At 38.6% G+C, this 15,587-nt stretch overlaps 1 protein-coding gene across 1 annotated transcript in view; it reads left to right on the plus strand.

Annotated features, from left to right (window-relative positions):
- The first annotated feature begins 7,639 nt into the window (after positions 1-7,639).
- PIEZO2 (piezo type mechanosensitive ion channel component 2) overlaps positions 7,640-15,587 on the plus strand; it is a 133,122-nt gene continuing 125,174 nt past the window's right edge. The window contains exon 1 of the mRNA XM_015814256.1: positions 7,640-7,727. Within this exon, the coding sequence (XP_015669742.1) occupies positions 7,721-7,727 (7 nt within the window). The 5' untranslated portion in view covers positions 7,640-7,720. The remainder of the gene's footprint in view (positions 7,728-15,587) is intronic.

A 15,587-nucleotide genomic window follows, 5' to 3' on the forward strand; every position in this document is an offset into this window, starting at 1 on the left:
CTGCCACCTAGGGTTTCTGAGATTTTGCACCAGAGTGCTGAACTGAGAATGAACAAGTCTTGATTAAACATCCCATAATATAAATATGAGTAACCTCAAAATAATATTTGCTTGTATTGCTAGAGTATTACTACCAGGGATGGTATTTATTTTGCTATTGGATATAATACTTAATCATGGGAAAGGGAAAGATTCTTCTATTTTTCATTAATAGATGAATTCATATCTCCATATCAGAAAGTTCAAAGATGTGTATTATTTTGCTCTTTCTCAGGATCTGTTCACTATAAGAAATTACATATATACTGTGCAAACCAAGGTTTTATGCAAATTAAAATTTGCATTTTTATAAAATTGATTTTTATACATAATACTAGGTTCATGACTTTGTCTCATCCTATTCCCTTTTTCTACCTACTCCCATATATTATTTTAATGCCTTGATATTTAATTGCATTGAAACGGCATGGTGGCCTAATGGTGAAGACACTCCCCTCCCACCTGGGAGGTTGAGAGTTAAATCCTACTGGTAGGTAGTAGCACATGTTTCTCTCTTAGGGCACAAAGAAAAAAAAATCTGCTGCGAACTCCATGTAGGCATCAGGAAAGGCATCTGGCCAGTAAATGCTCAACTCCATCCAGTCATCCCAACTACCCCAACTTAAGAAACTACAGGGTTGTAAAAAGAAAAAAAATGCATTGTTTTAAAAAGTCATTTTTTGCAATGGTTATTAAGTGAAAAGTCTTTTTTATGGTTGTTAAGTGAACCCATTGTCTTCAATGGATGTCTTTTGCAGGAAACTAAAAGTAAATAGCAATAGCACTTAGACTTACATCCTTCTCTGAGAGTTTTACAGTGTTGGCATACCGCCCCCAATACTTTGGATCCTCATTTTATCAATCTCAGAAGGATGGAAATCTAAACTAAAGCAAGCAGGCACTTATGCTGGGCAACAGTGATATTGGAAGATGCTGAAGGCAGGTGTTCATTTTAGTACAGGCAAGAGCATCAGTTTAGACTAAGAGAAGGCAACGGTAAACCATTTCTATTGTTTTACAGAAAAAACCACATTGATAGAAAATATAAAATAATTGATGATATAGAGTACTCAGAATCCTCCCAAAGAAGATGAGACCAGAGAATTTTTTGGAGTATTAATAACGTGTCTAGCTGAAAGCCTTTGAGACATCTAGTTCTTGATGTTGTCATATAGAAAAAAAAAATCTGAAGCTGTGAAGGCAGAATTACAATGGCAACATGGAATGTAAGATGGGTGAACATGGGAAAACTAAACACAGTGAAAAATGAAACAACTGCGAATTGACACCTTAGACATCAGTGAATTGAGATGAACTAGGATTGGATACTTTCACTAAGAAGATCACTCAGAATATAGAAACAAAAAGGATTGGTGTTAGATGTTATAAAAAATATGACGGGTATAGCAAAAAATAATATTTGGTTACAATGTAGTCAGTATCCAAATAACAGTTAGATTTGGTGGACAGCCCTTTAATACTATGATTATACAAATTTATGCTACAACCATAGCCAGAGGTTTTTGATGAGTTTTACGATCAAGTTCAATTTGAAATTGACAGAATATGCTAGCAAGATTTGCTGCTTGTGATGGAATGCTGAAGACAGAAAGAATATATTGGAGTATACAGTAGAGATGTCAGCATCTTAAATTTTTAGCAAATATCCCTTATTTACAAGAATCTCTAATACTAGAAGATGAAGTTAGATCAGAACCCCAGTCATTACTAAGTTAGTAGCCTACAGGGACTGATGGCATACCCATAGAAATATGGCAGCAGTAGTAGAAGAAGCTGTTAAGCTTCTAATCAAGCTGTGCCAGCATATCTAGAGAACAACATAATGTGTTCCCTGAAAGTAAGACCTACCCAGAAAATAAACCCTAGCTTGATTTTTTTGGGGGGGTGGGCCTAATATAAGCCCTACCACAAAAATAAGCCCTAGTTTTGGGGTGAGCCACATACCTAAAAATCAAGTTCAGGCAGGGGTGGGAAGTGAAGCTGCCCCACGCGCCCTGCACCTACTTACCGTTGCAGCCAGGCCTCCCATGAATCGATACCTGCCTCTCCTTGCCAGCCCACTTCTTCTGTGGCATCCCCCAGTCTGGATTTTGACATCAGAGGTCTTTCCAGAAGGCCTCTGCTGTCGAGAACCAAGCTACGGATTGAATCCATAGCTCAGTTCTCGCCTGCAGAGTCCTTCCAGAAAGGCTTCTGATGGCAAAATGAAGGCTGGAGCTCCATTCTCAGCTGCAGAGGCATTTCCTTCAGCCGCAGAAGAAGTGGGCTGGCTGGGCGGGGCCGCCGCAAAGTGAGTGGAAAAGACACCCCCCCAAAATAAGACCTGGTGCCTCTTTTGGAGGCAAAAAAAAGAAAGACCGTGTCTTATTTTTGGAGAAACATGGTAGTGGCAAACACATTGGAAGAAGCTACTCTATGACTTAATACAAAAAAGGAGACAATAGAATGTGCAAATTGTTGTAGTGGTAAAAAGTACTCCCCTATCCATATACATGCAATCTGCATTTACTACCAAATTGCTCATATTCTTCCTCCACCCTCTCCCCCCCCACTGCCTTCCCCCACATATGAACTGCTTAAAGTGCATTTGTAAGGAAACATTCATAGGAAACTGAATTGCCCTTGAGTGGTGACAGGGGGAATATTCAGTCAAGAACCTATTGCCTAGTAAACCAAATTGTTTCTATTGACCATATCTCAAAGATAATATGGCTAGCATGCTAACCTCATAGAACAGAATAAAATATAGTAGGGTCGCAGAGATGAATTTACAGTATTTGAAATATTCCATGCTGTAATTTTCATTGTGTAGGCCTTTTTCTTTGCTTTGTCTTTGCAGTGTAGTGGCCAAAGGTATATAAGCTCTGCTGTTGCTTGTTGCTGTTTTGCTGGGGGACCAGTATAAACCAGTATTATTGCTTGTATGCCTGCAAACAAAATTATGCTGAATCTTTAAAGTGATTTGGTTGCTTTAGCTGAGATAGGTTTTGGCCACAACACTATCCTACAGTACCTGTAGGAGATGACCAGGCTGAGCCCAAGGGAGGGATCAAATGCATCATCAGTCTCAAGTCCCTTTGCACCCAGAAGAGATCTAAGTCCAGCCCACCTTGAATTCTGTTGACTCTTATCTACCACCAGTTTTCTTTGACCATTAGTAGTTCAGATTCTAGTAGGGAGCTTCAATTTGCAATAAATATATTGCAATATATATTCTTTTGAACTGCCTGGACTTCTGCTTGAACTGCCTGGATTGGATAGAGGAGGAAGTCTGTACATTGCTGCACCTAGCCAGCTGAGCCTTCTGAGCATGGTGGGGAGGGAGAAGACCAGGCTCTCAGAGTGTGAGGGGGAAGGCCTGAACACTGCTGGGCCTAGCTGGCAGAGGCCTCTCGGCCCTCAGCAGATTTTAACACCAGTGGGCCTAGCTGGCTGAGGCTTCCCAGCCTATGGTGGGAGGAATTGCAGTCATAAAGGTGGGCGCACTGCCAAGTTCCCAAATTTTGATCACATGACTGTGAGGGCATTGCAATGGTCAGAATTTCAGGCAGGGGTCGTACGTCCCTTCGTTCAGCGCCATTGTCATTTCAAATGGTCACTGAACAAATAGTTCTTAGTTGAGGACTACCTTAATAAAAAGTCTGCAACAGCTGTTAGACTTGTTGGATAAAATATTTTCATGAACAAGAATAGTTTAGCTCAGTGGTTCTCAACCTTTTTAATGCCGCAACCCCCAACCGGTTGTAAGTCGAGGATTAAACCGGTCGTAAGTCGAGGACTAAACCGGTCGTAAGTCGAGGACTACCCAGCCGGTCGTAAGTCAAGGACTTTCCCTGCCCGGGAGCGCTGCACATGCGTGGTTCCGCCCCCTGCGCCGGCCGAGGCGTAGCTAGCAAGCAGCAGAGACGGAGCAGGCCGATCACCAGCTGGCCCAGCTCAAGGGAGGTAAGGCACCCGCCGGAAAAGGGGAAAAAATGGCAGACAGCCTTGCTTGACCCCTGTGAAATGGTCGATCGACCCCAAATGGGGTCGCGACCCATAGGTTGAGAACCGCTGGTTTAGCTTATCTAGAGAGAATGTTTTATATATATAGCTAAAGTTCTTGCTTCTTACAAGATTTCCTAGAAGAACATAGAGTCTGTCTCTGTGTTTCAATTGGCCAATTTAAGGAAAATTCCCATGGGAAGGGAGAATAGACATTTGATCAGGAATAAATGGGCTCTCCTGGCTGCTTAGGCTAAAACAGATAAGACAGCTAAGTTGCCATCTGTCTTTGTTACAAAGATGTCTTTCAAAATATTGTTATCAGATGGAGTAGCTTTTTGTAAATGGCTTCTGCCTGGCTCAAACATTCATTGAAATTGGAGGGGTACAATTTTTTAGGTTGATGACTGCCTTAGGGCTTTGAACTTACGCCAGCAACTCCATCCCCAAAACTGGAGGGCACCAGGATAAGCATATGGTCATGACTAAAACAAGAACTAGATTGCAGTTAATGTAAATCATACTGTTATTATTTCTATAAATATGATCTCATGAGATATACTGTTTGTTATATTGTTTCCCTTCCCTCATATTAAAAATTACAAAGGTTTAATGTAACCTTTGAAGATCCCCTGGGAGGGGTTCCAATTGTGTGCTCCTAATTGAAATGTTCCAGATGTTAGTGTGACCAAATTATGTGCACTCTTTTAATGGTATTGACTACCCCCTTGATAAGGAGTCATTCTCCTTCAGGAATATATGTGATAGCGCCCATCCATGTCTAATTGGAATGGAATCCCAGCTGCACGAGAGGAGCCCATATAAAATAGCTCCTATATAATTACCTAGATAATATTTAAAAAGACCACACTGTAATTCCTGATTCTTCCTTTAGGTCCACAATTTTGATGTTTGGCAGGGACACAAGTTGTTCATTGTGGCCTTAGAGCTAGTGGTTTACAAAGCAATTAAAATTGCTTCTATTCTTTTTTTAAAAAAAGATTCATTAGAAGAAAGAGATAAGTGAACTTGTAATATGGGTTTTTACAAGATTAAAGATTTCGCTTGATACCTCCACAGTACTTTCTGGTCATAAATAATTTCAAAGAAAAGTTGTAGTTACTAACATATTTTTGAATTTGATTGGATGGCATTCTTTTTTGGGGGAGGCAAGTAAATAAAACTCTCTAGTCCTATGCTGACACCCCTGCATGTAGTTTATCTCATGTGAAAAGGCTGAATATGGCGGGTCTTATTATCTGTTAATATGGTTGGATTAAATTAGCTTTTTTCCTTCACTTTTCAAAATGGTGTCTTTTTATACATTTCTATAAAAGTCATTAACTTTTATCTGATTCTTAAACAAAAAGGTTTCTATTAAATAGAAAGGTGTATAAAGAATCTTTGCAAAACTTTTGACCAATGCTTGCAAAAATAAATAAATAAATAAAACGGCTTGAATGTCAGAATCCTGTTTTATAAATAATAAGGGGTTTGAATGTTGATTTCTCATCTCCAGGCTATGATTGTCAGATATTTAATGAAACCTTGTTTTAGAACAGGGGTCTCCAACCTTGGCAACTTTGCGACTTGTGGACTTCAGCTGGCTGAGGAATTCTGGGAGTTGAAGTCCACAAGTCGTAAAGTTGTCAAGGTTGGAGACCCCTGTTTTAGAAAATTGCAGACCCACTGAATAGGCATGCTTTATCTCAACAAGCATTATACTGTAGTCAGTGAAAAGAAAATATTCAAGGACAAGAACTTATACATATAAATAATGTTTGAAAATGTGTGTATTAATGAACAGATTTGTTCATAATGGCTTGAGCATAATACCTCACTAAATTTCTTGGATAGGTAATATAATTGGGGTTGCCCCTGAAGAGCATTCAGAAATTTCAACTGGTGCAGAATGTGGCTGTGCGGGTAGTAAATGGTGCCAGATATATGTCACACATAACACCACTTCTATATGAGCTGCATTGGTTTCTGGTTGCAATTCAAGGTGATGGTTGTCACCTTTAAAGCCCTACATGGCTAGGGATTGGATTACCTGAGGGATCACCTTTTCCCAAGAGTTTCTACCTGTCCAACTCAATCTAGCACAGGGGTCCTCAACCTTGGCAACTTTAAGACTTTGGACTTCAACTCCCAGAATTCCTCAGCCAGCAAAGCTGGCTGAGGAATTCTGGGAGTTGAAGTCCAAAGTCTTAAAGTTGCCAAGGTTGAGGACCCCTGATCTAGCAGAATGGGCATGCTGCAGATCCCATCAGCCAAAGCGTGTCAGCTGGCAGGGACTAGAAGATGGCCCCTGCTCTATGGAATATCCTCCCCTCAGAGATTAGAATGGCCCCAACCAAATTAGCCTTTTGTAAGGCCTTAAATCCTGACTGTGTTCCTGAGCTTGGGATGCTGAATGTGTCAAGAGCCCCATTTCCTGGCTGTATTGTTAACTGATCAAATATCTCAGTTTTTTGGTATATTTATTTTGGATGTTTGTATAGTTTTTTTTATTGTTTTTATTGTTTTAAAATGATTTTGGTATATTAATTGTAATATGTTTCTTGAATTATAAGCCACCCAGAGTCATTGTCTGAGATTGAATTAATGAACTAATGAATTAATTTCATTTTTTTTTCTTCTGGTTTTTTGATGAGAAACATCTAGAACTATAACAGAATACTTCTAGCATCAAGCAAGAAGTCATAAAACTGAGCTAAATCATCTTTTGCTGAATCATAAATCCACTCTACTTTTATTCTTTAAAGCAGGGGTTCTCCAACTCCTGGGCCACAGCTCTCTACTGTGCCTTGGCCCATTTGGAACTGGCCTACGCAAGTGGCAGGCGCTTGCACTCACATGTGCATTTCTACTCACGCAAGCAGCGGGCGCTTGTGCTTGTGTGCAAAGGTTCCCTCACGTGAACGCAGGATGCTCATCCTCATGAAGCTCCACTTGCCTGAGTGGTGGGCACTTGTACATGGCGCCACTTACAGAGAACCATCCCCTCTTTCCCTCCCTCCCTTCCCCTGCGCCGGGCTGCCAGAGTTGGAAAAGTTGGGGACTGCTGCTTTAAGGAGTATTTTAAATTTAAACCGAGCAGGCTCCTAGTATAATCTTTAATTTTTCTGCCATGTCACAAAAATTATTAGATATGTTTCAGTAATAAAAGGATGGTTGGCTACAGCCCAGTGACAAAGTTTGACTAGGCTGATAGGTTGAATCTTCAGGAGGTAGAGCGATGGCAGGATGCAACCCTGATAATTTGCCTTCTTGTCGTGGGTATTCTCTCAAAGGCCATGTTTCCTGTGATAACCTTTATATGAATCAAATGCTCTACTAAGCGTTCTGACATGTTTTTAGAATTCCAAATATGTTCACTGACTCCCAAAAGTTATTTACTATGCGCGCGCACACAGAGAGAGAGAGGGGGGGGAGAGGGAGAGTAAATGCATACATTTATATATGAAGATTTGGTAGCGACTATGCATTATATATATATATATAGTACCTTGATGTAGACAGTGTGCTATCATATTACCCTAATGTTACCTATATTCATCTGTCTTTCTCCCTTCTCTCTACAGCATGTGCATTCCGCTACAATGGACTCTCATTTGTCTACCTCATCTACCTCTTACTCATTCCGCTGTTTTCTGAACCTACAAAAATAACAATGCAAGGTAAGCATCATGTTCCGGGCAGATGTATTTAAAGTAAGATAGATGCAATCACTGTTACAATGAAATTGTTCCTAGGATCTTTTTAAAATAAATCTCAGAAAGATACCACAGTAAGAAAGAAAACTATATATATATATATTTATAATATATACAGGGTTGCCTTATGGGGAAGATGGACAGCATTGAAATTTTATTAAATAAATAAATAATACCCGCATTCATAACTATTTCTTGACAATCAACTCTTCAAAACTGGTAAGAGCTTCATAGTTTATTGAAGTATTGAAGGCTCTCTTTAGGTAAGTAAATATCTCTGAAATGATGACACAGTTGAAATAATGACTCAACAGATCACAGGTTATCTAGTATTTATTACATGAAGTTTTGGAAGAAGAAGGTATGGAATAGCCCAGGTTTTTCCTTCTATTATTTTGGGCATTCCTAAATTCTTTTCCTTTACTATATACTTCTGTTTTATTTTTAGACAACGCTATTCGTATGATTTATTGGCTTAATTGTATAACAAGCCTCCAGATAATGTGCTTCATTTGACTCTTCTATTAGGTATTTCTAATGCAGAATCTGAATCTTTCTCTTTCTTTCCCTCCCTTCCAGTTCCGTTTATTCTACTGGCAAAAGATGCTTTAGCTATTTTCCATTCTATCTGGATTTCTTATGTGTGTTGAATGTTAGTGTGCATATTTTCTTGCCTTCCTTGTCTCTTAGTTGTAATAATACTAGCAATAGTAATGGCAGTTAGTCTTCAATAGTTAGTTTATTTATAAACAACAGACCTGGCTTAATTTTTAAATTCTGTTAAACAGAAAAATGTTTTAATAAAAACAAGTTTTATAAAACTTAATATCATTTCAGTCAGATGAAAGGAAAAATATTCCTTCATGTAAAACACTATTCCATTCATCCATAATAGTTTCCCAGGCTAAATTTCTGTGAATTTAGCTATTGGGAACTTACATTTATAATATATTTACATCTCTCCCTTACTTTACTTTGAACATATCTTGCTAATCATTCTTTAAGAACATTTCTTCAAGTTTCAGCCTTTCTCTCACCCCTACCCCATAGCTGAATCTGCTTAACTTCAGATGTATATGGTGATAATATCCACAGTGTGTGATATGGCTGCCATTTATTCAGCTTCTTTTGGCCACTTTTGCTGCTGTAGGTATGCCCTTTCCCCTCCATGATCATTTGATTGGATGATTAGGTTCCTTGTACAACTGCTAATATAATGCGTCACTGGAGCTTCACAAAGTGAGAAAAACTGTCACTTTCTCTCCCAATACTGTTTGTGTGTATTTCTCCATCATTTATTTGTCTCTCTTGCTTGACTGTCTAAGTAAGAGAATCAAACAAATGAGTGAGAAATACACACAAGCAGTATTGGGAGAGCAAATGGGAGAATAAGGATAGAATGAAGACAAATACAAATAACAGATGGAGTGAATGAGTGATAATCCGGGGATTATTTGCAGAGAGAGTAAAATCTTTCTGGAAAAAAAGGTGTGGAGAGCATTGCTGCTGTACATGGTCCATGTGGTGAGTGAGACCTTCCTGATGGAAGAAAAAAGGTCCCAAACTTCAATCCTGTTGTGTGGGATCAAGTTCTAACAGACAGCTAAAGCCATAGGTCATATGTCAATATTTGCCTTCTCCTTGACCTTCACCTCTTACTGGGAGAGTGATTGGTGAATATTTTCCTACCAGCAGGAATTTCAACAATTATTGCACTTTAATTTCCCCTGCAAAATCTGTCTGGGCAGCCTCACTTATTGGCCCAGTTACTAAGATAAATAGGGATTCGCTGTAGCGACAGAGTGAATCATGTTGATATACTTTGTGTTGCCTCCCTGACTAATGGAAAGCACTGATTGTCTGTATATGACCCTGCAGTGCTACGTGTTTTTCACTCCTGTCAAATATCCTTAAAATGCATCTTTGGGGGAGGATAACCAATCTCTGTAAAAAAAAAAATCTGCTAAATAAGCTTGAATTGTTGAGGTAATTGTTTTAAGGGCAAGTTTCCAGAAGCTTTTATAAGGTTTTGCCTTGAATCTAAAATCTACTCACTTTTCAAAAAAGTCCAAAAAAAATCTAAACTATATTGTTGTATTGTTGCAGTTTGTCTTTATCTTAAGATAATCAACTGTTTTTGGAGATTCCAAGGCACCTAAATGTCTTGTGCCCAAAATTGTTGTAACTGATTATATTGACATTTAGCCTTTTTTGGATATAATGTCATATCTAATTTACTAAAGAATACAAATTACCATTAGGGAAAATTCATTGTGATGAGTCAAAGTATCTTCCACAATGTTTACTTTGTAGCATTGCAAAATTTTCTGGCATAGTCACAGGATTTGGGAGACAAGGCTTTTTTTTTTTTTTTTTTGGTAAGGTAAAATAAGGAAAATCAAATTAAGATTAGATCAGATCACCCAGAATTTTCTAGCTATTCTCATATTTTACAGATTTAAGGACCTCATCTCACAACTCTTTGACAAATCGGGCTCAGTTATATACCCCTTTTTTTGCATTATCTCCAAATAGGAGCAGATCTAAACTTATTTTCTTCTTCAGCTCAGGATGGAAAAAATCTGTGTAATAACAGATTTTATATTTTAAAGTATGTGATTCCAAACCATGATTTGAAAATTAACCATTGTTTGTGTCTTCAGGACAGTAGTCCATGGAAAGTGTGATATGAATCGGCATCTGGTGTGACTTATTTAAATATATGATTAAAAGTGGACCCTGTGGGATCATGATAAGATAACCACTTTAGTTTGTTATTTAAGCTAATTAAAAGCTCTAAAGAACTAAAATAGTTACATGTTATTTTGTGAAAAAAAAGGTATTGTTTTAATATGGGTGGTGATATTTTTCACATGGCTTTGTAGTTTTAATTTATTTATTTCTTTGATTTATGCCCACTATTATTCCAGGGCAGAGGCAGAGCAATAGAAGGCCATATCTGCATGCCTGTGCTTTTCTCTTTGCAGAAGTGCTGTTATAATTTTTTAAAGATTAGGTTTTATTTTGTCCTGCTGTAATAAATTTATAAATAATATATGTATCTTATGTATAAATCATATGTATATTATATCACTCTCTTTTTGATTTGGATATGATCACATAGGTGTTTTATCTTGGTCTACGGTTCACATACATATGAGCATAGAATTGATTAAACTTTTAGAGCCTTCAGCACTTGCAGAATTCTTGGAGGGACTTCTGACTTCTCTGCATTCCATTCATTACTAGGATAGGTCATACTGAATCTTTTCTGGTTTTTTTCAGCTGCCACTATGAGAACATGCTTGCTTATTGGGGGGGTTAAATTATTATTTAGAACAGCGGTTCTCAACCTATGGGTCGCGACCCATTTGGGGTCGATCGACCATTTCACGGGGGTCGCCAAGCAAGGCTGTCCGCCATTTTTTCCCCCTTTTCCGGCGGGTGCCTTACCTCCCTTGAGTTGGGCCAGCTGGTGGTCGACCTGCTCCGTCTCTGCCGCTTGCCAGTTACGCCTTGGCCGGCGCAGGGGGCGGAACCACGCATGTGCGGCGCTCCCAGGCAGGTAAAGTCCTCGATTTATGACCGGTTGGGTAGTCCTCGACTTACGACCGGTTTAGTCCTCGACTTACGACCGGTTTAGTCCTCGACTTATGACCGGTTTAGTCCTTGACTTATGACCGGTTGGGGGTCGCGGCATTAAAAAGGTTGAGAACCACTGATTTAGAAAATGTATATGGCTACCAACTCACTCATGGTGACTCTAGGCAGCTTATAGAAGAACAACCCCCATACAAAACCCCCAAACTCTCCCTCCATCCCCTGAAAAGTTCACAATTGTTTTTCGGGAAGAAACAGATAAAATATTAAATAGGGGTGATAAAGCCATCATGTACCTTCCTAAGAGTCTTACTGCCTAAACCAAACAAGGAAGGTAAATTTTCTATTTATACAGTATATGGCAAGTGAATAAGATAGCTAAATTTGATAGTTACCCAAGGCTTCTCCTCGATGAGTCAAATAATGCCAAATATTTCTCAGCCCTTGAAATGCTACTTGAGACGGAGTCTAAAAACAAACCGGAATTTGCTATCCCACAAGAGTTGTACCAATTCACTCAAATACTTTTTGGATTGCTCGGAACAACCTTTCAAAGGTTAATGGATCTGATTCTCCTGAAGTAGGGCAAATGGTATGAGGTTGCTCAGTATGTCATAACTTTTTCCAAGATGTTTTAAATGGAAGTTGAGAAGAGTATTTAAAACATGTAGGGAAAGTTGGGACCAGTCCAGTCTAAAAGAAGCTGCCTTGGCTATTAACCAAAAAGATGACAAGATATAAAGAAATTATCTATCAAGAATATGTAATTGGGAGCAGGAAGTGAAATCAATCAAACAAATGGTAACAGCACTGTAAGATTTAAACAAAGAAGCAAATAAAATACCATAATTGCTAAATTTTGTAGGATATTGTATGAGGTTTATTCTTCGCTTTGCCACCCAGAACCAGGTTCTTATAGACCAGCGGTTCTCAACCTATGGGTCGCGACCCCATTTGGGGTCGATCGACCATTTCACGGGGGTCCCCAAGCAAGGCTGTCCACCATTTTTTTCCCCTTTTCCGACGGGTGCCTTACCTCCCTTGACCTGGGCCAGCTGGTGGTCGGCCTGCTCTGTCTCTGCCATTTGCCAGCTACGCCTCGGCCGGCGCAAGGGGCAGAACCACGCATGCGCAGCACTCCCGGGCAGGGAAAGTCCTCGACCTACGACCGGTTGGGTAGTCCTCGACTTACGACCGGTTTAGTCCTCGACTTACGACCGGTTGGGGTCGCGGCATTAAAAAGGTTGAGAACCACTGTTATAGATCTTACTTGAAAAAAATGAATCAACTAAAGTCAAAACCAAAGTCATTTGAACTCCTATATTTTGGAGGTGTTCAAACATCCTTCTGGTTCCTTGTTTAGGCCATCTACTTGTCACCTTTTTTAAATATTCTCATTTCATTTTCTCTAGGGCTTTTAGGAACTGTTGTATTAGGATCTTTTGAAGATGTTGACAGTCCTTGGCTACATGCTCTAACAACCACAGTTATGACACTTGACACTTTATTTCTTATTTCTTCCTTATTGAGGAAGATCTCGTGTCTTTTTATTTTTGCTTTCTTATCACCCATTAGTGTTGATTTTGCCATTCTAGATTTCTTTCTCAGCTTTTCCCTTTTCTATAACCTCTTCAACTTGTGGCCAAGTATTCCTGTGTTAAGGGTATAACTTTAGCCCTATTTTTGCATGATGATCTTGGACCCATAACCTTATAAAATATAGCAATATTTGGACAAATTGTTCTAGCATGATTTCATCCAACATATTTTCCTTTATATTTCTGGTTTTAATCACATTTTTCCTAAATCTGCCTACAACTCTCTCAATTTTTTCTTTGGGTCATAGAGATATTGCTTAAAGTTTTATTGGCAGGAATATCTAATTATTTTATGCTGATACATCACAGTATCCTTAACTCAGTCAGACACTTTGAATAGGAAGCTCTGTAAATGCTCTTAGAGTTTTTCTAGCTAAGCCTATAATTAGATGTGCCATCCTCCTTTTTCCTTCATTCATCAGCAACCCATTTGAACATTACAAAATAGATTCTGTTACATCCTTCTGTTAAGCTCGGGAATCCTGAAATATTTAGATCCTTCTCTTCCACTAGGCATTGTAGGAGGAAAGGGAAAGATTAGATATTAGAGGGTTGTACTTAGCCAACTTGTCCTGCCATTTTTTTTCTTTTCTCATCTGCAACTTTATCTTCTCCTGCTCTCCATACAACTGCAATCTCCCCTCCCAACATAGACACCAAAGTGCCACTACTTATAATGGAGCACAGGTGTGATTCAGTTATTCATATTGCATTAAAACATGGGCGGATGAGGGTGGAGAAAAAGAGAAAGAAGGACTCAAGCTAGGTGTTTTATTAGGCCGCTGTAAAAATGGGGAGGGGATCCACCAGAGTATTAGCTATGTGTTTTATTAGTTTGGCTGAATATATAAAGGGCAGATCCATTCCAATATATACAAATTACATTAAGGGTAAGTGTTTGTTAGTGTGTGTGTGCTTCTTTTTCTCTCCCCAAAAGAATTTATTGTATAGACCAGGGGTAGGCAACCTTGGCTCTTTTATGACTCGTGGACTTCAACTCCCAGAATTCCTGAGCCAGCATGGCTGGCTCAGGAATTTTGGGAGTTGAAGTCCACGAGTCATAAAAGAGCCAAGGTTGCCTACCCCTGGTATAGACAGTACTGTGATTATTCAGAAACATGTATTAGTGAGCTCTTAAAAATGAGTCAGTATAGTACTGGCAAGCAGACTGAATGTAAGTGTGCCACTGATAGTTGCCATGCTGTCAGTATCATAAATCAGTTCACCTTTAGAGCGTTTACTTGATAGTAGGCAAAAATTTCTCTGCTGCAGTAGACATGTTGCTTTTAATTAAATAAATATACAGTATTTATTCACATCTTGTTTCTGTTTTTTGAACTGCTCTTAATTTTATTCCACATCATAAATGGTCAATGGCGAAAAAGGTTGACTGTGACATTTTTATAATTCTCAAATGCTTCTTTCATTCTCTGTACTTAAGACGTGGTATTATAATTAGAATTACCAAGCTGGCACAATCCTTTATTTTTTGCTTTGGGAAAAAAAAGTAATGAAAGAATTGCACTGTACTGAATTTGTTTTGAACATGCTATGTTTCTTGGTAGCTAGTTTTAAGCTGTCAATTATACTGGAATACCTTTCAAGGAACTTCAACCATTACAGATAGTTTGATGTTCCTCAGTTTTTGAAAGAATGGCTTGTTGAATTTTAAGATAGTAGAAAGTGAATAATAGATCATCTTATTTTAGAGTCCAAAAAAAGCAACACAAACAAATGGTTTAGTGGACAATTCAATGGTGATAGCAGTTGCCTTGGTGAATCAAAATTCATGCAGATATGTCTTGATGCAAAATGTCTTCCCTTTTTTATAGTTATAAAAGCTGTACAATATTTAAATACAATGTGCTATCTAAATACATTCCAGAGAGTGTATCACATAAGCAACTTTCTCTCATGAGTACATGTGGCTGAATAATATGGTTGGTTTGTATCCATCATGTCTGCAGGGCAGCAGGATACAGAACACTCCTTTAGAGATCATTTGTACACAATATGGTTGATATTCTCCTTTTCAAAATTCCTTTAATATTTGCACAGTAGCCAGTAACCACAATTATTCCTAGTTAGGAGAACTAGCCCTGCCAGATAGAATCTTAGGGAGGGAGAGGATGCCCACAGCTCTCTCACTTTTGTTTAGAATTATCAATCAACTAAACAAGGCTCACTTGAATAGATATTTGAAATTCAAACTAAATCTCGATATATAACTTGTATTGCATCGGTAACGTGATTGGGCATCAGATCTGAAACCACCTGAACACTCTTTGAAAATAGAAGTCATTGTTCTTTGAAGGTTAAATAAGCTGTTTCCCCTGCTGTGATTGTTCACTACGGAATTCAAGATTATGTTTTTCTTCCAGCCCAGCATGATTTCCTCCCTTCACTTGTTTGAGGAAGTTGCATTAGATCACAGAGGTCACTGTTGGACCCTGAGACAGAGGCTTCCTGTGTGGTCATTTTTTATTTTGAATATATATTCTTAATATCAGACATAAAGATGGTTCAAATCAACATGGATACTCAAAATAAGCAGTTTCATGAATTAAAGAAATGCTTCTTTTTACATGAATCAAATACTCTTTCAAATTTTGCAATGTGGCTCTTT

Source organism: Protobothrops mucrosquamatus, unplaced genomic scaffold (genome assembly GCF_001527695.2).
Source record: "Protobothrops mucrosquamatus isolate PMUCROS unplaced genomic scaffold, P.Mucros_1.0 scaffold233, whole genome shotgun sequence".
Classification (NCBI taxonomy): Eukaryota; Metazoa; Chordata; class Lepidosauria; order Squamata; family Viperidae; genus Protobothrops; species Protobothrops mucrosquamatus.